This window comes from Hypomesus nipponensis, chromosome 18 (genome assembly GCF_054491055.1).
Source record: "Hypomesus nipponensis isolate SF chromosome 18, ASM5449105v1, whole genome shotgun sequence".
Classification (NCBI taxonomy): Eukaryota; Metazoa; Chordata; class Actinopteri; order Osmeriformes; family Osmeridae; genus Hypomesus; species Hypomesus nipponensis.
Window position 1 is genome coordinate 724,262 of NC_140378.1, and position 25,656 is coordinate 749,917.

General features: G+C 40.8%; 2 protein-coding genes across 2 annotated transcripts; both read right to left on the minus strand.

The window, feature by feature from the left end:
• Positions 1 to 675: 675 nt before the first annotated feature.
• Positions 676 to 14,901, minus strand: cldn8.1 (claudin 8.1). The gene has a single exon (XM_084679711.1). The coding sequence runs from the start codon at positions 10,889 to 10,891 to the stop codon at positions 10,124 to 10,126; it is 768 nt and encodes a 255-aa protein (XP_084535837.1). The 5' UTR covers positions 10,892 to 14,901; the 3' UTR covers positions 676 to 10,123.
• A 4,837-nt stretch (positions 14,902 to 19,738) lies between these two features.
• On the minus strand, positions 19,739 to 22,446 carry cldn8.2 (claudin 8.2). The gene has a single exon (XM_084681085.1). It carries the CDS (start codon positions 20,943 to 20,945, stop codon positions 20,070 to 20,072), a length of 876 nt encoding a protein of 291 aa, XP_084537211.1. The 5' UTR covers positions 20,946 to 22,446; the 3' UTR covers positions 19,739 to 20,069.
• Between the last annotated feature and the right edge of the window lie 3,210 nt (positions 22,447 to 25,656).

Below are 25,656 nucleotides of genomic sequence, written 5' to 3' on the forward strand. Positions count from 1 at the left end.
CACGTTTTCAAGACTGCAGGTAGAGTCTATTTCTGACTGTACAGACATATAAAGAATATCTCTGGTTTCGGCAGAGTCTTGGGTCTCGGAAAATATCCGAATTTTTTGGATTGGACGTACAGTTTTGCGTCTAGGTTAACTTGTTTGAGGTGTGGATTCTAGCTACATTTCTCATAATCGAGCTAGCGTGATGCCTCTCCATAACTAGGCTAATAACGGTTCGACTTTTTTCAACAATCGATCAAATTAGCCAAACAAGGTATGTACATTGAGCTTAAAGTGTACATAATCTAGCTAGATCGTTTTTATTTTAAATCGAGGCTCGACAGTCAAAGCTGACCGTCACGGACAGCCAAACCAGGGCTGGGGTAAGAGTTTGCTGCAGCTGGCGTTACTGTAATCCTACTAACAAACGCTTCGTAACTGGAAAGTTTTTACTTTTAATTGACGATATTGAACACAGATGTAAAGTAATGTAACAAGCTGAGTTAATGTGTTCCTGTTATTGTCAATCGGTTAGACGAATGTTTACATGGTTTTATCAGAGAATGTCTAATATAGAGAGAACTGCCACTCTCAGGAAAGTTCCGGGTTCTGAACTGGTTGAAATTCCATGTGAGGGCGCTAACGAGCGAGTGCAGAATGAATGGAGGTCTATGGACGGGTACCCCTCAAAATCCACTTTTCTCAGGATATAATTTTTTGTCCAGTAATTTGAATTCTGAATTCGAAAGGGGAGGCCCAAAAAATACACAATGCCGGGTTTTAGATTTTTTGAAAGTCGCCTTTCTGTTCTAAAAAGCTTTAGAAAATGTCATTGACGTCATACACATCGTACGACCAGAGCTACTGCTTGACGGCAAGCTCTGGTCACTTACTTTTTTCTCTCAGGGCATCGACAACACAGCTGACAGGTCAGGCTCTCCCTGTCAATACACATGCTTGAAAGAGTTTTGGCTTGCTAATGTTGTTGCTAATGTTGCTAATGCTCCGACATTCTGATTCCGCTTCGGATGCCATCAAGCGGGAGCTCTGGTCGTATCAGTCCTTTACTAACCAATCAGCATTCAGTAGCAGAATGCTAGCGTGTTATGGGCAACAACGACTCACCATGTAAGAAATCAAAAGGACATAAGTACTCGTTCATTCAATTTTCGACGTATAATCCATGTTGAACATGCACAAACTACAATCAAATCGGAGATTTTTCAACGACAATCAGGCGAAAGAGACAAATTTAGCCGTTTAGCTCAATAGACTCCTATTCAACATGCACCCGCTCGCGATCACCACCAGTGGAACTGTGGTGGAACTGCAGCCAAATTCGGTACAATGGGGTTTAATAGGGAGTGGCAAGGCTCTCCTTAAACAGGCTCTGGTTTTATGTTATGCACTAATGTTATCAGCAAGGTTGATGTGGTTCTGCTGTTGAGACCTATTGGGAGGGATTGTCCCGCGAGAGGGGGGAACAACAGGGAGTTGGTGTCAGCGAGAGAGTTGGGGTTTTTGTGAAACAACTAGAAGCATACACGGCGTGGTCACGGCCAAGAGTGATAAGAATTAATCTGTTTTGCCTAAATAAATGCAAGGAAGTCGCAAACCATTCCTCGCCTCCTTAATCTAACACTGCAGCATTGAGGCGAACATTACAGTAACTTGTCTTTACTCTCAATATCTTCTCCGTTTTTAATTTGAAGTAGTAGATATAGCCTACTTATGTAGGAAATCTTCCATTGCATCATCTCTCTCTCTAGCTTCACGCCTTCGGTTATTATTCAAGCCTACGGTGTAAATACATACCACTTTGACACATTTGCAAGAAATGATCCGCTGGTTAGATGTAGCATGATCTTGTTATTTACTATAAAAAACTCACCAGGGACAACAACATCAGCAACCCTGCACTATGAATTATTATTTTGATGTCATCTTAAAGTGTCTGAACAGGACTGGGTGTGCAGGCACGCATGATTAGTTTCTCCTCCGTTTTGAGATTCTAGGTTAGAAATGTTGTCAGTCTGTTGCCAATGATCAGCGGTTGCTACGTTTTTCCAGTAAGTTCAAATCATTCCAGTGTTGTCCTTTTACCTTCAAATTCGTTCAACCCAGACTTCAGCGACTGGTTTTCTGCTCAATTTTCAAATTTTCCTGCAGCTCATCTTTCAGAATTTTTCCCCTTTTTGTTTAGCATTTTCCTTCTTCTTTTCTTTCTTGTTTTCTGCCTTCATCTTGCACCAGGTCCTTTCAAAAATACCTTTCACAGCGGTACTTTCTAACTGCCAGTACTTTTGCATTTTTCTTATCTTTTCTGTACTTTTCTGCCTTCATGTTGCTGCAGGTCCTTTCTAACATACTTTTCAGGCCTTTTGAAACTCCAGCAAATATTTTTTTGTTAAATGTTCACATTTTTATGCATTGTTTCTCTTCTTTCTGATTTTTTTCACTTTGTTTAGCGTTTTTCTTCTCTTCTCTGTCGTTTTATGCCTTCGTCCAGCTCCAGCCCCTATTTAAAATACCTTTCGGTCGCTTTGAAGCTTCAGCTTATAACTTTCAGAAAATGTTCACAATTTTCAGCTTTTTTAGCATGGTCAGCTATCCCCATTCAGGTTTTCAGCATTCTCACTGCTGTTTCGCAGGAACAGCCTTTTCTAGTTATTATTAATTTTTGCCCCCCTAAAACTTTGTTAATATTTGGACTACATAGACAACCTCGGTGTCAAACGTTTCGTTTTGGTAGCCATTGAGTTGCTTGTATTGGGATTTACGTTCCGTTGCACGGTGTAAGTAGAAATTACGTTTTTGTGGTGAAAAGTGAAGCTAACGGTGGCTAACTTGCATCATGAGTCATATGACAGCCTCTGTTGCCCGGGCGACACAGGGCATACATACAACATAATGCTACATCTGTTTTCATTCGTTAATTAAACATTCCTCACAAATACATTTTCGTTTTTGGATTTATTATTTTATTAGATTACAAGTAAACGATTTGACTAGCCATGGTGATAACCATTTACTCATTTTAAATTGTGATTCGAAACACTTGTGAAATATGTATGCTGATGATTATAGCTACTGTAGAGCTAGCTAGCTAGTCTAGCTCTACTTTCGTAAACGGTGTAAACGGTCTCCTATTTTCACAGAGAAATTAGCTCTAGCTGTTACACCGGCACATCTCTGCTACTATCTGTTACCAAGGTGTTAGACCGTAAGTTAGAGCTAGAGCTAACTTGCGACCTTGTAGCCTTCCGTTCCAGATCGCTTTGGCCTGGGGAGGTAGCCTACAGTACTGTACAATATACGAGTGGCAGGTAGCTACAGTATAACGACAAATTAGTTAGCCTAGCTGTTAATCCTACAGCTAATTTTCTACCTTTTGTCGTCCGTTCCAGACCACTTTCAGGAGGTTACTTTACAATTTGTCCTGCCACCAGATAGTGCCGTACTGTTGTAGCCAGATATACATAGCACTGTATATATTACATCTCGTCAGCTTTGTTGTCTTTGCGCTGTTGGTCAGCTAGAAAACAAAGTCATTCTTTATAGTCAAGTAAGTTAAAGGTTCGGTTTACATAGTTATAGGCCTACACATTACAACAGATCAGAGTGGTTTACAAAGATGCCTTTTACATTCATACGTTTCTGAGCTTACTTTAAAAAAACAAAACATGTAGTAAAATGCTTTTATTAATCAGAATGACCTACACCAGCTTGCGGTCGACTTTTGGGTCGGGACCCACCACTTGAGAAACACTGTCCTACACATAGACAAATGCAATACACGTCTCATAGCTTACATGGGACCCTTTCAATACAGCAAAGATGGGTGTTCATTTTTCAATCATTTATGTGTTGTGTAAAATTGCATTAAATTCGATGTGTTTCTAACCAGGTGCAACTAAATTGATCTTCCAGACCTGCCGTAAAAAAAAAAAAATCCACTCTTCCCGGACAAGCCTAAGCTACATGGCTAGACTGTTGATACAGATCAGAATCCATCATATCTTGGACACTCAAAATCAGCGAATCTTGCAAAATCAAGTAGCCTATATATATAGGCCTTTATATGGCTACAAACTTCTGCTCAGTTTCTAGCTGGCAACTTGTTACCAAGTAACAACTTTGTTGCACGAGCATTCTTTGTTACCTACAAACTTCTGCTGGGCGTCTAGCATATGGTCTAGCTGGCTATTTAAGTAACAACTTTGTTGCAGGAGCATTCTTTGTCTACATTGCGAGCTAACAGTGTCCGGTAATGATGTTGCTATAAATAATGATGTTAAACCGAGACCACTAAGCCCTCAAAGAAACTAAGGTCAAAGAAACAAAAGAAAGGTTTGAGGTTACTCTGAAAATTATTAATAAAATAGGCTTGTAATAATAAAACTGCTAAATCTAACTAGGCTCCTCTAACATGCATAATGAAACACGTTTTTTAAGTAATCAATAAGCCCGTGCTTGCCCTCATTACTCAAATGATGCCATTCAGGGCGTTAAAATTACATAATAGGACGAGTGTCTCAGAAATAGTATAGAGCTATATTTGTCTTCAAGGCCAACCAATGAGAATATTGTGAATAAAAACAACACAGACCCAGGCGGCAAATAAACAGGCAGATGTTAGCCTTGCATTGTTTGAAAAAGAAGAAGCGGGAAGCCAGCCAGTATATAAGAGGCAGATGTTGGATGTTGGATCATATCACACCATGGAAAACCAAAGTCGTCCCCACGTCTGGATCGTTGGCAGCTTGTTGGTCTACTTGCACTGGAGTGCCATATTGAATGGGTAGGGGTGAGGGGCATGAGGTGGGCAGACCTTGTGCCTAAGCTCCGTGAGAAGCGTGGCATGCTTCCCAGCCCGGACATAATGGTGCTCCACGTCAGGGGAAACAACCTCGGCCAACTGACCGGGGTACACCTGACGAGGCAGATGAAGCGAGACCTGGGGGCCATCATGGAGATGTTCCCAAACACTCTGCTGGTGTTTTCGGATATCCTGGAACGCTGCGTCTGGAGGTATCAGAGAAGCACCAGCGCTTCTGGTATCGACAGGCTAAGACGTCGAGTCAACGCAGCCGTGTCTAGCTTCCTGGCCGACCGTGGGATGGGGAGCATTCAACACCCCCAAATAAGACACGGTTTCGTGTGGATGTACCGACCCGACGGTGTTCACCTTGATCACATTGGAAACAATGTGTTCTTGGGAAACATCCAAGACGGTCTCCGACGACTCCTGTGCTAGCCACAGCACACACAACAACGGCTCTTTTAAGAGCCACCCAAAATGTAAAAAAAGAGCAATTAGACCGTTCAAAGTGCCGTTGTAATTTTACAACCATGGGGCAGGGACGGACTGGGAGAAAAAATAGGCCCTGGACTTTGATCCAGACCAGCCTACCAGAACCGGTCCCTTATACGCCACCACAGCGAGCGCCCTGCTAATGCATGCAAATTCTGTGCCTGATGTGATGCTTTGGGACTGTTGTAGAAATTTTTGTCATATGCATATATGTATGTGTATGAAATCTATAATCTTCTATGTTCATTGGTAAGAGACAGGAAGTCTGGGTGACCTGAAAGAGTTCTTGTCACCTGGGGGGAAGAGACAGTTGGTCTAAGGACAATGTGGGTTTGGTTGTATTGTTCTTGTCCCCTGTGGTGAGATAGATAAATGGATCAAGCTGCCCTGACTCTTCCTGTTTCATAGGTGATGTTAATTAAGTTCTTGTTTGAAGATGGTCACACAAAGGACAGTTGACCATTTGACTGGTCTACCCCTGTGGCTTTATTATCTACCGCTCTGGAGAGAGCTGTGACAACAAAGAACTTTGGGGCTCTTGGTGGAAATGTATTGTTTTAAGCTGTCACTAAGTTGAGTTAGCCAATCACAGAGTTTGCTACATTGATTGATTGACCTTACAGAATGCCATTGATCTAAAGTTTATATAAGGTTGAACATGTGTGATGGTCGCTATCACTCCTACGAATGATCTGTGTGGATAGCACCTCCTCCTTTGTTGAGACTGATCACAAAGTACTTTGTTTAATCATATGAAATTGTATAGTCTTAATAAATTGTATTGAAACTTCCATCTTCGACTATTCATATTTACACAGACCAGCTTGAATTTTCTACCACAGTTGGGTGCCGAAACCCGGGATCCTCGTCTGCTCAGTGTTTAACAGACTTCTCCCTTTGACGGCGACTTGATCAATCCGGCTGGAAACGGCTGCCTATACCTCCACCTAAATTGACGGAGATAGCGGGGCCGATTCTTGGGGGGTTTGACTGATTTGCGCTGTTGCTGACTCGGGATCCTAAAAGAACAGGTGAGATATTATGTTGGCTCTGTGTGATTGAATTTGAAATTGAAATTGTGTTGTTTTAGGCTATTGCCAATGATTCGGTTAAGTAATAATTGGGCATAGACCGGAGGAGAACTGTGTCCTGTATGTGCAAGTCATACGAAATAATTGGGTGAGGCCGGAGGAAAACTCATCCTTTACGTGTCAAGTCGTAAAAAAGCATGCAGGGAAAGTGTGTAGACGTACACACTAAAGGGTGATAACTTCACATGTGATATCGTGTTATGTGTCTGTTTGAGGCCCTAGGATTAGAATGTGTTGGATTGGTGATAGTTTGAGAAGTTGTATTGGCTTATGGTGGTCATAACAATTCTTATTTATTACTAAGGCGTGACATAATTCTAAGTCCAGAAGAAAAGTGAAAAAGTATACTTGTGAGAATTGGTAACCAGCTGAGTAAAAAAAAAAAAGAAGAAAAAAAAAAGAAAAGAAGTTAGGAAGTATAGGCCTATGAAATTTCAAAGTGAGTTTGTAAACGCGCATGTTCATTTTTGTTTTACTTGCAAGTTATGTTTTTTGAGGTTAAAAGAAGTATGAGTAGTAATTAATGGTGTCAACGTAAAAGCTATATCTACAAATTACAAAAGGTAACTGTCATTGAATGTGTACTGTACTTTTGTTATGTGAAATTGATTTTGTAAAAATAACCACTTCCATTATACGATCACAGTTAACGAATTAATAAAGACAGCAGAATTTCCGATAACTGCCGTGGGCTATTTTATGTTTCTGTGCAACGTTTATGTGCCTGTCCTGACTCGGTCCGGTTTCCCTGTGTGCAGATGCAACTCCATAATACACAACCTAGTGAGACTGACACATAGAGGACCGTCACACAAGCACCAAGTTTCCTTGGTCAACCACTGCTCATACGGCCCTCAATTGTTTGTGCTTCTTCAAATCAAATCAAATTTATTTGTATAGCCCTTTTTACACGCAAGAATGTCACAGAGTGCTTCACATACGCCCATAGAACTGCCCCTCAACCAACCTAAACCCTCAAGGAAGACAAGGAAAAACTCCCAACGGGAGAAAAAATTGAAGAAACCTTGGGAGGAGCAATTCAGAGAGGGATCCCCTCCTCCTGAAACGGTTGGTAAGAGAGAGGAGCAGAACACAAGCTAAACATAGTCATACAATGTCAATGGGTTTTGAAACACCAAAATCCATTGTTCGGCTTTATAGACGTTGGATGGGACCTGGAAACTCGCTGTTGGCCGTCATGGAGACTGGTTTCCTGTTGACGACCTGGTCCAGCGTTGGTAGACCGATGACCAGGCAGGTCCTGACAGCTCAGACCCCCCACACCACCATGGATGTGTGGGGGGGACAGAGAGGAGAACAGGGATTAGAGAATGCCAGGAGCAGCTAACAAATACAGTCGTAATAGAATGAGATCCCCACCGGTCAAGTGTGGACTAGTGCAGCAATTTAACAAAGCTAAGAGGGTATTTGATGCAGCCCCACACACCAAGACAGCGACAGCCCCCCTTGGTTGGAACATGAAATCTGTTCCGGGGGAAAACAATTCTAAAATAGGTTATATTTATACGAATAAGGATGAAAACCCCGATCATCCCCCGTTGTCTCCAACTAGTAAACTATAACAATATACAGCAACGGAGCTATTACAGTAATAATATAAAATAACAGATTTACTTTATTTGTGACATCTAAATGGGCAGTGTGAACATAAGCTAAAATTACAATTTAAAAGTTACATGTGATTCACACAGGCAAACGCACACCCCAGGTTTACATAGAAAGTACACACATACTTACCTTTAACAATCATAGAATTGACTAAACAAGAATGTTTTTAAACTAGTTTTAAATGTCAAAACAGTATCAACTTCCTTAATTGAGACAGGTAATTTGTTCCAGAGAAGAGGTGCTCTATATGAGAATGTCCTACCTCCAACAGTTTTTTTCTTAATTTGGGGTATTACCAGATAGCCGGCATCTTGAGATCTTAGAGTCCTTGCGGGGCAATAGGGTGCAAGGAGACCGGAGAGGTACAGTGGTGCCAATCCATGTAGAGATTTGTAAGTTAGTAGTAAAACTTTGAAATCAGCTCTGGCTTGGATAGGGAGCCAGTGTAAAGAGATAAGAGTAGAGGTTAAATGATCAAACTTTCTTGTTTTTGTCAATAGTCTAGCAGCAGCATTTTGTACCCGCTGTAAATTTTTCAAGCAGGTAATTGGGAGGCCAGAGAACAACACATTGCAGTAGTCCAATCGGGACGTAACAAAAGCATGTATTAGTTTTTCAGCATCATCCTTTGAGAGGAATTTTCGTATTTTGGCAATATTACGTAGATGGAAAAATGCAGTTCTGGTGATTTGTTTAATATGGTACTCAAACGAAAGGTCTGGGTCCAATGTGACTCCTAAATTATTTACAAGCTGGCTTTGAGATACTTTGACGCCATCTAAGTTTAAGGTCAGATTGGATAAATTATTTCTTCAAAAGGCCCATCTGCAAACCCTTGTCACCCTTGAAGTGTCTGCCTGAGAGACCTTGTTGCTGTACTCAGTCTTGCCTTAGTGTATATCGGTTGACAGTACTAACTGTCTACAGCAACCTCACCTTGTAAGCTGAGTTTGGCTGTTCCTCACCCAGTTGTATTCCTCTTAAACGCTGTTTCTGTTTCCGTTAATAATTGTGTTTGAACCTACATATTGAATTGAATGATCGTTCAATTGAATTGACGATCATTAGCACATTTGGTATAATTGTTTAATACTTCACCTGACTATATGCCTACAAAATCCATGACTTTTTCTTCTGTTCACTCACTTTCTATTTAGTTAAATAAATACTATTTTTATTGATAAATATAATGTCTTTTTTTTTTACCATTGTTACTTTACAGCATTGTTTCACACCTGCCTAAAACCTTTGCACAGTACTGTATACCATGATATAATTTCACCATGGTATTGTTACCATGGCAAGATTTCCCCACGGAATCTTTCCTTTTGTCATTTTACATATGTTGCATGTTTTAATTTACATTTATGTTTATTCATGATGTTCTTCTTTTGTTTAGTTTGTAAAATGTGTTGTGTGCTGGGTCTTCTAACACAGTGGTCCTCAGGGCACCCCTCTCCTGCATGTTTTAGATGTCATTGAAAGGTGAATGGCTCAGTAATATTAATAATAATTCATATCAATTTCACATACTTCTCCAAATGGAAAAGGTTTGCATTGGAACGTCATAATAACTGACCACTAGAGAGAGACCATGAGCTGATTGTGAAAGGTTCATGATTCGTAGATGTTTTTTGGGTGTATTGGTCATTTATAGATCTTGTTTTTCTCACAATATATGAAGATTTTATTTTATGGTAAGTACAGTGTATATATATTAAATATATAACCTAGACAGAGTATTAGCTCAGAGCAGAATAAGGTTAAAAGGAAGTTTGAAATGTAACAATGATTCTTGATTGATATTGTAGGAGACAAAAAATATTGCGTATCACACATATATTAATCTGTCAGTCTACAAGATCTGGAATTTACAAGTACAAACATATAAAAACTTAAACAACAAAGTAATATTTTCAATAATCTCACTCACAATAAAATCATATAAAGTGTGTATAGTAAAAAAGTGAAATACAATTTTTATCCTATAAAATCACTCTTCAAGTCTCTACAAGTCTTATCCACTTTTCCCTAGATTACCGGTCCAGTGGCACCACACACATAACATTTCATAAGAACAGTTTTGTCTTTACCAGGCCAGTGCTCAGAGGTAAGCCACAGCACTACGTATAGAAGGGTATCTGGAGTGGTAACTGTACATGGATGACTGACGTTGCAGAGGTTGTGCCTGTACCAAAGGCTGTGGCTGTATGAAAGTCTGGGGCTGAACCAGAAGTTGGGGCTGTGGAGGGTAGGCTGAATAGTGGGAATTTCTGGAGTACATATACCTGTCTTGTCCTTTGTCCTCAGAAATGTTGCAGCAGGCAAATATGCAACCTCCTGAAAAAAGAAATGCAGAGGCCACCCAGCCAATGTAAAGAGCCTCTCCCAGCTCCCTGCGTTGGGCATCGATCAGTAGGGGATTGTAGAAGTCCCTGATGATGACATGGCCTGTCCAGGACACTGGGATTATCACGCAGATACAAGACCCAATGATCATGCTGCCTGCAATGATGAGGACCATGCGTTTGGCCCGGCTGTTGTTATGGATGCAGGCAGTACATTGCATCCCCACAATAGCAATCAGCAGGCCGATTCCACCCAAGGCAAGTGAGCAGCACATAAGACCTCTGGCTGCCTGCAGGTCAGGAGACAACGCCAGCAGGGAGTCATACACCTTGCATTGCATCCTAATGTTAGCCTGTCTGAAACAGTTCATCCACAGACCCTCGTATCGGGTCTCAAACACAATTATGTTCTCACCGATGAAGGCAGTGACCCGCCACATGGGCATCCCGGTGCTAGCAGCTGCCATGATGAGCCCAACCAGAGTTAGACAAAGACCGACTATTTCCAGAGCGGAGTTCGCCATTCTTCACTGTGCCTGTCCCACCTTGTCAACGGACAAGTGTATGTGAAGGTAGGTTGTAACTATGGTAGGTCTCTGGATCCCACTGCGGAGCTTACACGTGTTCCCTTTGTCAAGGCAGTAGTGTGAGAGGGGAGGGAACTAAAGACTGTTGCTATGAAACAAAATCCACAGGGATCTTTTTCCTTAACCAACCCTGGGAGCCAAATTAGGCTGTGGTTTTGGTTAATCACACAGTGTCAGTTTACTCTCCAATATCCTGTTTTAATGGAGAGAATGTCAAACATGTCCAATTGTTTTATAGACATTTTGGACCTAAATATAACATAGTCACTCATAAGTATTTGAATGTTTTTAATTGCACTGTTTGTATTTTATAATGTTCAAGTAAATACATTATACAACAAAGAAAGATGTTGTTGATGTTGAATATGAATGATTTTGTTGAATGTTGCCAATACTGCCAATACTGCAGTAAAAAAAAAAAGGTGAAATGAAATGTCAGTCATTTCACAGGTCTTTTTCATCTAGACCACAAGTCAAATATGTACAATTCTGTATAAGTTTGTAAACGTATGTGGTTAAAACTGGAATATTCTGTATGGTGGGCTATGTGACATGTGATGTAAACAAACGTTGTGGTTGTGTCGCTTTATGCAAAACACAACGTCGCCACACCTGTCCTTCTGAAAAACGTTTCATTTAATTGTGCATTTACTGCTGTGGATAATTCCGTCAACAACGTGAATATAGCCTACATGTGAGGAGGATTATGAATGACATTTATAATTATTAGTGCAACAATTTGTTGTTTGCATTACTTATCTATTATTATCTAGCTAGGTTATTGATAACAACATATAACAACACCATGTATGTAACTCTTTGAACCTAGAGCTATAAAAACTAGTGCTGTCAAACGATTAAAATATTTAATTGTGATTAATTGCATTAATGTCATAGTTAACTCGCAATTAATCACACATTTTTACCTATTCTAAATGTCCCTTGATTTCTTTTTGTCCTGTTATTTTTCTCATTTTGATGCTCTTATCAACATGGAAAAGTGGATCGGATTGCTTAATGCAAATGTTTTTTTTTAAATTGAAAACAACATTGCAATCGCCTGGCTTTGACAAGGGGGCAGAGAATTTGCATCAGCTGTGTGCTTGGCCATGTGGTATTTCAGACTGGACATGCTGCAATGATAGCTCAATTTACAACGACAAAACACATAGATCACTTTGGTCTTGTCAATGGAACTATCAGGCCATATACTGTCCGAGGGCCAAATAGTGTCCTACCTGACGTCACTATTCATGGGCGTCGCCACAATGTAACTTGGGGGGGTCAACAAAATGTTGTTTGGACTCCCCCACATTTGCGACCAAAATATTAGCGCATGACTGGTATACTAGTCCTGCGATCTTTGCATTGCATCACAATCAAATCCGTTCCACTTTATCAGTGGGGAGAACACCTAGCCTGACGTTGTCATACTCATAATTCTAGTCAGAATGTGAGTCTGATAACTCTCCGTTGGGCTGTGACTATGGGGCGTGTTTCAACTGAACTCGTAAAACAAATGCCTCTTCGCTCAATTGGATAGACCTACAACCAATCAGAGCAACGTAATATGTTGTTTGTTGAAAACGAATTCAACCCAAGCGCTCTTTCGTGACGATGTTGATTACGTTACTGTTGATCATCTGTCCATCATCATATAAAGCCCGCCCTGGCAATTTCATTGGTCCGCCCAGATCCTGGTTTTATATAGTTTGTCCCTAATACGAGCCCCTCCAGACCCAACTTCCTGACCAAATATTTTTGTGGGCGGGGCTAAATTGGGCTGGCAGCCAGGCTAGAAAACACCCATAGCAATAGAATTTCACTACACGTTTTCTAGACAAACAGCATCACGCACGCAGATTCAACTCTCATACTCTTTGATCGACGCATCGCGCTTGCAGCTAGCACTTCAGACATTGACTGTTCCACAGACAAGATGAACATAAGGAGGTTTTTTCGAGGAAGAGGAAAGTAAGTCAGAGTTGCCCATGTTTTCCCTTCAGTGGCCAAAGCACCGTTATGAGGCATTCTCTGACTATGATAGCATTAGTTAAGTCACAAGGATCCTTCTGCAAACATTATAATTATAGCTAGGTAGATAAGCAAGCTTTTTACCTACATCTAGCACTAGGCAATACCATCTTTTATTTACCCATTACAAGTGTAACAGCATTAATTTCTTAATCTGGGTCTGAAATATGTTGTGCATTTGGCCGTGTTCGGACCTAGGCGTCTGTTCCTGGCAGAAAGAGATGACAAGGATGTTTTTTCCAAGTAGCTAAAAAAGAAATTGCTGGTGTTTTTTTGTATTTCCATAACAACCGTGAGCTAATCTGGAGTTAACTTTAGCTAACATGCTTGTTTTTAACGACTGAAAAAAAAAGATGGAAAAAAAAGAAAAAAAAAAAACTTTTTCAGAATTGTCTTCCAAATTAAACAAGGTTGCTCAACTTGTAATTTTGGCAACTTGCTGAATTTCATTGCTACATGTTAGTCTGTAACATGAAGGCAAAACTGATTCAACCATTAAAACCATATATTCTCTGAAAGCTTATACCCTCAGGATGTTATCTACTGAGACAAGAGACACGTCCTTCTCTCCATATTAGTATGCTGCCCATGCATAAAAATTAAATAATAATAATAATTCTGTATTGGTAAATTGAGTATATGGCTGATACTTTTTTGGGCTGTGCCATTTAGGGAAACTGATCCAACCACCTAAACCATTTATTTTCTGAAACCTTACATCCTAAGGATGTGATCTGTGGAAAAGACTACAGGTTTGAACACACATTTGACCATTTCTGAACTGTCCAGTCATGCTTTAGGGAGATGCTAATTTTTTATGTAGCCTACATAATTATTAGGCTTCTAAACCTATACCAATTGTCAGGCATGAAAACGGGTCAGGGGTGAAAAAGGTGAGAAGGATATTACCCCTCTAAGGGGTCCGGGTGCATGCTCCCCCATAAGAAAAATTTAGATATTCCATATTTTAAAGCGTCAATCTGATGCATTTTGAGTTACTTTTTTGCCAACCTGGGAAGAGCTGGAGAAACGTAATTTAAGCCATGAGTCAAAAATTATTATGGCCTAAGTCTAAGTATTAAGCAAGCCATTTGATGCCAGCCTGTCACTGGGTCTAACATTTACAGTACATGAGGCACAATGTGGTGAGGGCATCACAAATAGCTTAATGCATAACCCCCACAAGAGATGGTGGACATGCTGTAACTTAACTTGTCTACTCTTCCATCATGATTGACAGCCAATACAAGTACCAGCGTACTCTGAAGTCAAAATGCGTATCCGCTACACAAATTGCGTACAGGTTGGCAGGTCTGCTTATTGATAGAACGGCAGGGACGGACTGGGATAAAAAAAAAGGCCTTAGACTTTGATCCAGACCGGCCCACCAGAACCGGTCCCGTATACGCCACCACAGCGAGCGCCCTGCTAATGCGTGCAAATTCTGTGCCTGATGTGATGCTAGTTAGGGACTTCCATGGTTAATGCGGGCGTGCGTAGCGCGCAAGCAAATTATCTGGGCTGATTTGAGCGAAAAATAATTTTTTGAGCTTGAAACAAACAAACATAGCCGTTTGTCCAATTTGTAAAACGTTGTCTAGTGAAGGTAATTACGTTTACGTTTATTAGCCTGGTTTTCCATCTTTAGATTTTCTCAAATTAGCTTTCGATCTGTCAGTGTCACTGTTGTGTGTAGGCGGCACATACGTTCATTTGGAATTTTCCACCGGAGCTTTAGCTAGCTGGCTAACGTTGCATTCTCTCCTGCTGTGTTCAATGACTCAATTTATCAAGCTGTAGCTAACGTTAGCTAAATCTATGTCACCAGAGCTCCTGGGTAACTTAACTTAGATATACCAGAAAATTTAAAAATGATTTAAACCATCATTCACCGAGGCCAGGTGCTTTCAGCTTCTGATGTTGGTTTGCACTGGTGATGCAAGGCCCTTCGCGTTAATATTTCCATGCACTCGCGCTCCCTTCTGACATGCGCACCTGTTCGCAGTTCACTGAATATGAATACCCCCCACCTCCCCAAAACACAATTTCTCAACGAATCTACACGATTCACGTAGGTCACCTGTTTTGGTTTCAAAACGGCGAAATTCGCCGAAAGGTGAGGGATTTTCATGTCTGAATTGTGAATTTGATATGCTGATAACATGATTTACATCTCAGAAATCTTAATATGAACAATCTACATTAAGCTTATTTCATTTATCAATATGAAAGAATGCTCAATGCATCTTCATGTCTCCTGATATAGCCTAGGTGGTTGAGATTGAGAGTGAGTCAGAGGCAGGGGCAGCATGCAGGGGCAGTGAAGACTCTCTGTTGCTGAGGTCAGTGCTGAAAGGTGACAGGTAATTGAAGATGTCCCATTGCTTATTGTGAAGTTTAGTTTTCAAAATATTTTAATGTCCAGCACCTCAGTATATGTATAACAACTATGGTAAATTGTTGTGGTAAATGCACCAGAATGCGGGAGATTGCATCTACGTCATCTTTAAAAAAATTCTGCATCCATTTTTGCGTCTCGCGCTAGCCATCCACTCAAAACGTAAAGTTAGCCCACTACTATTTAGCCGGCTCGCAAGCCAAAACAAGTGTGTGTGGCGTGCCTGTTGTTTTGTTTCCGGTCTAGCAAGATCCGGTGTGGTGTTGTAGTTTTACTAATATCAGTAGATGTTGCAACAGCATGTGAAAAAAGTGTTTGCTAGGCCAAAAAGAATGTTAATCGCGCGATAAAAAAATGGACGCCGTTAATTTGGGTTTGCGTTAACTCCGTTAATAATGCGTTTAACTGACAGCACTAATAAAAACTTGACATTAATTAGGGTCATACCCATACTTGCCTCCTGGGGACCTAGACCAACTACTTACAGATAAAATAATATAAAAACATTCCGTTTTAAATCGTTGTGAGACAATCTAACCTCTTCAACTCCAGATTCTTTCAGTTTAATCAAAATGTGAAATGATAGCTTCATTCACCTTCCGTGCGCTTGAGGAAAATAAAATGTTGGATCCAGATGAAGACATTCATCTTATGTGCCTATTATGTGATGCTTTTTAGAATAAATTCCCATCTTCTGAAGGCAACCGCTCACCTCAACAGCTATGGGAAGCAGGAAAGTTGTTGAATTTATCATGGACTACAGGCCCGGTTCTTGCCAGCTATGGAAGGGTGGGTAAGGCAGAGGGGGTTGGGGTTAACTGGCCGTTCTGAAACACTTTCCCTGTGAGAATGCACTGCCTCCAGACCCAAGCTGTGGGAAAGGGAGTTTACGAAATTACATCACGTTGATTTATGGGGCGAGAGGAGAGATGGGGAGAGGATGGAAACTGAGCCGTTTGGATGTGGTCCAAGATTAAGTCCCTGAAGCAACACAAGTCAATAGGTTTCCACCCCAAAACATGATGGATATGGAGCAATAGTGAGGATGAATGTGGTTTAGAGAAGGCCAGAGAACATGAGCCATCGAATATGGCTGACCAGTATTGGTTTGCTGACAGAAAGATTGTATTTCAACAATGACGGTGACCAGGGTAGACTTTTTTCTTACAAAATCGACGCCATCTCCACAAATCAATGTTTTCTGTTTTCCCTGTGTGCGACGATGCAACATCTTCAGCCGGAGTTACATAAAAAAAATATCCTGGGTGGGAAATTGTGAGGATAAATTGATATTTAATTTTTTTTCATGATTTTCTTTAGAAAACAATTTCTGACCAAATGTTAATTGCTGCAGTCTATTTAAAATTTTTCATGATTTAGAAAAACCTTTATTTTTATTGGTTTGAATGAATGATTCAATGACTGCCTCATAAAGACCTCACTGGTTACATCAGTGTTTTTTTATCAAATACCTTGAATGAATAATTCAAATGTAGACATCAGTGTTTATATCCAACTATAAACTTTTGTTCCTGTACTTCTGTGATATTTTTAATTATTGTAACACTGAAATAATATTACTGTGTGATTGAGAAGACTATTTGTGAAACAGTTTCACATGACAACGCCTCTTTCGGGATTTTGGTCACTGCTGCCGGAGCCACTAACAGACTTCCTTATAGGCAACAAAAATCTATGCATTGTACACAAATACTTATTTTTATTGCCATGTTAGTTTACACAAACACAGAATTTACTGTGGCAGGAAGGTGCATACAATAAACATATATGGATCTTAAGAAAAAAATGTAGAAAGAATGTAGAAATAAAATAAAAGATATATAAAGTAATAATAAAAGAAAATATATAAAATAGGGCTGCATAGTGCAATATGATATGTGCAAATAGGTGGTGGGTGGACTTATAAATAATACATAAAAGTGAGTCAAGTGTGGGTCATTGGCCTTGTTGAAGGCCAGCAAACAATAACTTGTTTCCGAATCTGTTCCTCGCTCAGTGTTGCCAAAAAAAATCTCACCAGAAGTCGCTATTGCCTCTCTGAAAAGTCTCTTAAAGTTGCTAGATTACGAGATGATCCAAATCCAGATCCAAATGGGCCCCTCATCCACCCCCAGCTCAACTTTGTGTTGTCATTGACTTTCTATGACTACACGAAAATACAAAATAGTTATTTTGCTGCTACTCATCAAGGAAAACGGACATTTCCAAATTAGAAGAAAGTTGGCAGATCCGCCGCTGGTCGCTAGATGAGATTTTTTGTTGCATGGGAAGGTGAAAAGTCGCTAAATTTTGTGACAAAGTTGCTAAACTGGCAACACTGTCTGCGCTACTGAAGGTAAGTTGTGAGTGTGGAATGCTGTTGTTTTCAGCCAATAAAAAACATTTACTGCAAGAGTTTTTCTTGTTTAAGTAGCCTAGTGTTTTTATAATTTGTAAAAGGCAATTGATCAGTGTTAAAAATGTGGAGGGGTATGATTTTGAATGTAAAATGTATAATAGCAGCCTAGTATTTTAAAAATGGCCAGATTCAATAAATTCTGACCCCCTGCCTGCATAGCCTGCCTCAGATTGCTTTTAACCAATGCAAAAATCATCAAAAAAGTCAAAGATTCATGCTGTCTTTGCCTAAATTCTGATTGAATGGGCAAGACAGATGCTTGGGTGGGCTCTGTCCACTAGGGCTGTCCCCACTTAGTCGACTAGTCAATTTTGTGGTCGATATGCTCTTGGTCGACTAAGATTTTTTTAGTCGAGCTGCCATATGGCAGTGTGAGATCTGATTCCCGCTTGTGTCATAATTACTGAATTAACGAAATATTCAACAGAAAATGTTGATTATATTATTTAAGACAAATAAAGACATTGTTGGTATGTCACTGCTACCTCTCAGCTGGCGCCTCCAGTGGGAACAGATGATAAAAATGCAGCAACAAGATGGACTTGGTGTGCAAAGTATGCTTTTTTAGTATGCTTTTCAGCCATGTGGTGACACTAATCACCCCCTGTACTATACTGGTCCAACTATACCCGCTAATCTAATCTGTTGAACATAATCACAGTGGTTGGTGGCAAAGAAAACAAAGTCTGTGTTTTACAAGACAACATCATCTGAAATATAACATACACAAAAGGATCCATTTCACATATACCTCGATAAGTGATGTACATTTAAGTAATATGTACAATGCCCTTGGTTCAACTTATTAGTCCAGAAAGCATCTTCAAACCTCATCATAAGGTCATCAGTGACTGAGAAGTGCGTAGTTGGAACAGGGAGTTCATTCCTACCACCAAAGAGCAAAGACTGAGTTCATCCCAAAGTGGATGAATAGAAACCTTTGTTTCTCTTTAATAATGAGCACAATTTAATTGAGTTAATTACTAATTATATTAAACAAAACACTACAGCCAAAATTAACACAACTTCAGCTAAAATAGACGTAAGCTACTAACATTTTATCAATTACTTCATTGATACATTAACAAATAACTATTGCAGCCAAACTTCCCTTGGAGCTACTCTTCCTCTTCTGCTCTTCTTCTAAGCCTAATGGCACCAAAAGGAACACTTGGCAGATGGTCACTTGTTGAGCTAACCTAGGACTTTGTCCCTTTCCTGCACATTGTATTTCTGATCCTGTGATCTGGCATGAAACTGCACTCACTGAGTAGTCGGTGTTGCACTTCAGATATGTTGCTTTCAGCTGCATTGCACTAGACATTGGACTAAAGTGTAAGCACTGCAGTAATTGAGATGTCATTGTCAGACTGTAATAGAGGAATTTGGATATTATTGCATTATAATACCATTATTTTTGTTCACTCAATATGAATTGGCAAGCCACTATCATCAAAATGTTACTATAAACTTAAGCAATTGAGATGTTATTGTTGCACTGTAGTCGTATTGTTTTTGTTCTAAAATAAATTTTAAAAGAACATCTGTTTTAACCACGGTTAAAGCTAAAAAATGACCATGCACTTTTGATCCTTGATCTTCTACTGTACTTTCTATACATACTTTATTTGTATATCACTTTGGAAAAAATGTCTGCTAAATGAAAAACAGGTTATTGCTTGGCCCATGTTTCTTTTCTGACATGATACCTTTTTGGGTCAACCCATTGCACCAGTCTGGTTTAACTGGTTCAGGTATTGTTCCATCAACAACAAAAGAGACAATGGGACATTTTCACTGACTTACCTCAGACTAGAGAAAAACTGGTTTGGTAAGAAACATGAAACCATCCGCCAGTAAAATAGAATGTCTTAACTTTTTCACTATAATTAGATTTGAAGGTATTGCACATCAAGGACAATTTTACATACATTTTTTTATTTTTTATTTCAAACCACAGTAGACCTAGTATTGGCCAGTGCTACAAAAAAGAAAATGCGAAAGAAAATATTCACTAAAATGAAACGTTGACAGTAAAACATTTGTTAAGGGTTTTGAAACACTTGACTTATCTAATTTTAATTAACTGACATAGCATATGTTGAAAACAGTTAATTTGTGAGATCATTGGAGACAATTTTATTATCATTAAGTTAAGTTTGGCAACAAAAAGTCCAGACAACGCTGCACTCTGGAAAAGAAAATTAATGGGGATTGAAGTAGGCATACTCAACTGAATCTCTGTTTTGTGAGCTTGATTTCCCTCACATGTACTGGGGGTTGGGGGTGTAAACCACAGAGCCAGGTGGTGGGGCAGAGTATGCAGGCTGGTAGGAATATGCAGGCTGGTATGTGTAGGGTTGGTATGTATATCCAGGCAGGTACATGTTTGCATTTGGGTTATAAACCATCCTCTCCTCTTCCTTGTTAGTGCGGGGTGCATGGCGACACAGCAGGATGACCCCAGCAACGAAGAGTAAGGCAGATGTCACCCACCCGATGTAGAGAGCTTCCCCCAGCTCTCTGCGCTGGGCATCAATCAGCAGGGGGTTATAGAAATCCTGGATGATGACATGGCCGGTCCAAGACACTGGGATGATGGTGGTGATACAGCCCATCAGGAACAGGCAACCCCCAGCCACCAGAACCACATGTTTGGTGCGTTTACGGTGGTCCACAACTTTTGTGCACTTCATGCCGACAGCAGAAACAATGAGCGCAAAAGAAGTGAGAGCCACAGAGCTGCACATCAAGCCCCTAGCTGCTTGCAGGTCTGGGGGCAGATAAAGCAGAGAGTCATACACCTTGCACTGCATCCTAATGTTGGCCTGTCTGTAGCAATTCATCCACAGGCCCTCCCAACGTGTCTCCATGACAATTATGTTTTCCTGGATGAAAGCTGTCACCTTCCACATTGGTAAGCCAGTCACAGCAGCTACACCAATAAGGCCAATAAAGCCAATTGCCAGAGCCACCACCTCACAGCAAATAGCCTCTTTCCTGTCCTTTCTCTCCCGCATCTCTGTATCCGCTTGCACCGAGTCTGCATACTGTTGGGCTGTCTTCTCATCATATGCAGTGCCAGCATAAGATAAAGGTTTACCATCATAGCCACTGTAGGCTGTATAAGACCTGTCCATGTTGTTTGTCAGAAAGACACAGACAATAGGCCTGTGATTGTCCTCTCTGCTGGCTTCTGAATGAGGGCAGAGGATGAGGACTCACAATTTATACACCCCAGAAAATATGCTAACGATGCAATGCAACCGTACTGGTTTACCTGCTTTATAGCAATCTGATAAATGAGGACTGTGAAACCGGCAATTCTTGGTTTGATACAGACAAGTCATTGAAACTTGAAATAACATCATGTTATATGTTATGTTATATTATACTATTATATACATTTATATTCTGTAACACCTATGTTTAATTGTGTAGAGTATATGTACACAGTCAGGGTAATCATTTGTGTGTGGGTGTCTTGTTGGCTGAGACAGTGTGTAAAAGGAGCCTCTGACAGGTGTGGAGCAGAGAAACTGGAGATGGGTCCGTTCCAATTTAACACCAGTTAACGCTTGGGGCCAGTTGTTCAAAAAATTTAATCTGGATAAGAATGATCTGGATTTTGAAATCCCATGTTTTGCTATCCAGAATCAGGTCATCCATTTTACATTTGTACTGGTTTTTCAAAACAACATTGGATTGGATCACATTGATCCAGATACAAACATCTCAAGATGACCAGATTTGGATTCTCAGTGTTGATAATGGGACTATGTATGTAGGCCAATGTAGTAGGCTAGCCAAGTAAATAACAGGTTCAATAGCCAGCATGGGGGTCACTTTTAAGTGTTTATGATTGGAAGACACTGAAAAAGTCCAAATAAACAATCCAAACCGTCAGAGCCATCATCTGACCCACAAACAATTAAAAACAAACAAACATACATATATTCTTCACAAATACAATGTGAATATTTTGAACATGTGTTTAAAAATCAGAAAAAGGCTAAATGTCCAATAGTTAACCAAATTAAAGAACTTTCAAAGTTGGTCTTCGGTTGCGGCGAGACCAGCTTTTTGAAACTCCTTTTCAGAGGCTGATTTCGGGCTTTGGTTTGCTGAAGTTGGGATTTGTTCCTCTGCCAGAATAATCTGTACTTCTGTTCTTACATATAAATAAATGTATATGAATTACATAATACAAATAGTTTTATTTGACAAATTTCAAATTGTATTACATTTTGTTCCTGAAATCCACCTTGAATCCACCCTTCTGCTGGGATCAGAATGATCTAGATTTTTTTGTTTGATCAAAGGTATCCCAATCCTACTAAAAAGTTTTGAAACTAAAACTGGATTACGTGATCTAATCCAATTTCATATTTATTTATTTTGTTACCCATTTTAAAGATTTGATCCAATCCAAAAGCCAAAATCTGATCAGATAATTCCTGAACAACTGGCCCTTGGACATCACATCCAAGGGCACAATTTCCACCATCAGAGCTGCTGTTTATTTGTTTTGTAAACATTTGATTAACGTCAATGAAAGTTTTTATACGTTTTACATTTTGCATGGTTTAGAGGCACTAGCAGAAACACAAATATACAGTGCATCCAGAGAGTATTCACAGCGCTTCACTTTTTCCACGTGTAGTATGTTACGGTGGTATCCCAAAACGGATTCAATTCATTTTTTTCAAATTCTACACACAATACCCCATAAAAGTGAAAGGAACATGACAGCCCGCCAGGAGTTTGCCAAAAGGCACTTGAATGACTCTCAGACCATGAAAAACTAAATTCTCTGGTCTGATGAAACAAAGATTGAACTATTTGGCCGAATGCCAACCATCATGTCTGGGGGAAACCAGGCACCGCTCATCACCTGGCCAATACCATCCCTACAATGAAGCATGAAGGTGGCAGTATCATGTAATGGGGATGTTTTTCAGCGGCAGGAACTGGGAAACTAGGCAGGGTCGAGGGAAAGCTGAATGCAGCAATGCACAGAAACATCCTTGATGAAAACCTGCTCCAGAGCGCTCTGGACCTTAGACTGGGACAAAGGTTCAACTTTCAACTGGACAACAACCCTAAGCACACAGCCAAGATAACGATTTAGTGGCATCGGGACAACTCTGTGAATGTCCTTGAGTGGCCCAGCGAGAGCCCAGACTTGAACCCGATTGAACATCTCTGGAGAAATCTGAAAATACAACAACTTGCTCAACCCCAACCAATCGGGTTTCAAGACTGGCCACTCCACAAAGACCGCCCTCCTGTCCGTCACCACTGCCCTCCAGTCTGCCAGAGCGGCGTCAAGGTCATCTGTCATCATCCTGATAGACCTTACTGTAGCATTTGATACGGTAAAACCATCAAATCCTGCTCGCCAGACTTTCTGAGATGGGCATCACTAGCACTGCACTTCAGTGGATCTCATCCTACCTGTCGGGAAGATCCTACCAGGTTTCCTGGGGAGGCAAAGTGTCAGGCCCCCGCCAGCTCTCCACTGGTGTCCCACAGGGCTCCATCCTTGAACCCCTCCTCTTCTCCCTGTACAATACCTCGCTTGGACCAACCATCACTCCCACTGCTTCTCCTACCACTGCTACACTGACAACACGCAGCTGTACCTGTCGTTCCCCCCGACTGATCCCGGGATCTCAGCTAAGATCTCCGCCTGGATGACCAAGCACCACCTCCAGCAGAACCTCGCCAAAACAGAACTCCTCATCATCCCGGCCAAACCCTCCATCTCCCACGACCTGTCAATCACCCTGGGATCTGCGACGGTGACCCCTTCATCCTCTGCCAGGAACCTCGGGTTGACCATGGATGACAAGCTCTTCCTCACAGCCCACATTGCTGCAGTCTCCCGGTCGTGTAGATTCACCCTCTACAACATCTGGAAGATCAGGATATACCTGTCCGAGCATTCCACCCAGCTGCTATTCCTTGTCCTAGCACTTGTCCTCTCAAAGTTGGACTACTGCTGCTCGCCGGTCTCCCAGCATGCGTAACCCGCCCTCTCCAGAGGATTCAGAAAGCGACAGCCCGTCTGGCCTTCAATCTACCCAGCCGCTTCCATTTAACCCCATGAATCCTCATCTCCCTTCACTGGCTTCCCATCATGGCCCGTATCAGATTCAAGACTAGGGAGTCAGGTGGCTGAGCGGTGGGGATTCGGGCTAGTAATCTGAAGGTCGCCAGTTCGATTGCCGGCTGAGCCAATTGACGTTGTGTCCTTGGGAAAGGCACTTCACCCTACTTGCCTCAGGGGAATGTCCCTCTACTTACTGTAAGTCGCTCTGGATAAGAGCGTCTGCTAAATGACTAAATGTAAAGACTCTGGACTCTGGTTGGGTCACTCTGGACCTTCCGAGCGGTGAACGGGACTGCACACGACTACATCAGGTCTATGCTCCAGCCTTACACCCCCACCCGCCACCTATGGTCTTCTTCTGACAACCGTCTGGTGGTTTCACCGCTCAAGAGCACCCGGTTCCAACACAAGCTCTTCTGTCTGGCCCCCCAATGGTGGAATTAACTCCCCACCTCCATCAGAGACACTGACTGTCTCCCCACCTTCAAGAAAAGGCTCAAGACGCACTTGTTCTGGGAGTTTGTCTGGACCTGATGTTTCCTCCAGGCTCTTCACAATGACTCTTATTGAGCGGCTCTTGTTGGTTAGTTGTAACTGACTTAAAACTATTGTACTAGCGGTATAATATATTTTTGTTGCTTACTTTTTTGTAGATACACCCTTGCACTTTTTCAAGGTTCATGTTGTTTAATTGTATCTTCTTTAACTACATGCTCTTATGGTTCTTCTACATAACTACATAACTTATTTAGTTTTCACAATGTATGCTTCATGTTTTGGTTACCCACAATGTTTGGGGCTATCTCGTTGTTATGATCAGTGACCTATGCACTTTTGTAAAGCTCTGTTTTGGAAGTCGCTTTGGATAAAAGCGTCGGCTAAATGCATAAATGTAAATATAAAATGTACTGATGCTCCCCATCCAACCTGGTGGAGCTTAAGAGGTCCTGCAGAGAAGAATGGGGGAAACTGCCCAAAAATAGTTTTCCAAGCTTGTTGCATCATACTCTAAAAAACTTGAGGCTGTAGTTGCTGCCAAAGGTGCTTCAACAAAGTATTGACTACAAGCTGTGAATACTTATATAGATGTTATATTTTAATTCTTAATTTATGCAAATCCATAAAAAAAATTACACTTTTTCCCCTTTTCATTATGGGTTATTGTGTGTAGAATTTTGAGAAAACAAATCAATTGAATCCATTTTGGAAGAAGACTGTAACATAACAACATTTGGAAAAGGTGAAGCGCTGTGAATACTTTCTGGATTCACTGTACACAATCAATTCACAGACAAAGAGTCAAGGTCAAATTTCATGTATTAGATATTTTTAAGTAGTACCATAGTGAGAAACATCAAAGCAGGCCACATACCGACTTACAGTCAGTTCCAAACAGCTCCCGGCTGCCTGGCTTTCTTGTATGATACTTGGATTATATACAGTATGTAAGTGCCTTGATTTTCTTACTTTAATAAAATATGTCCTTTTGTAAGGAGTTTTCCACTGACCAGCCTTTCTTCTGCGTGGTCATAAAAGCTACAGAACAGAGACAAGGATCCAGGTAACCCTTCTAACTTATCAAATCAAATGTATTTGTATAGCCCTTTTTACACGCAAGCATGTCACAGAGGGCTTGTCTCTTAAGAAACATGCTATTTCTTACCAGTACAGGTTAAAGAATAAAGAAAAGCCACTATGCCACAACTCTGCTTTTATGTGGAAATTCATACTGATTG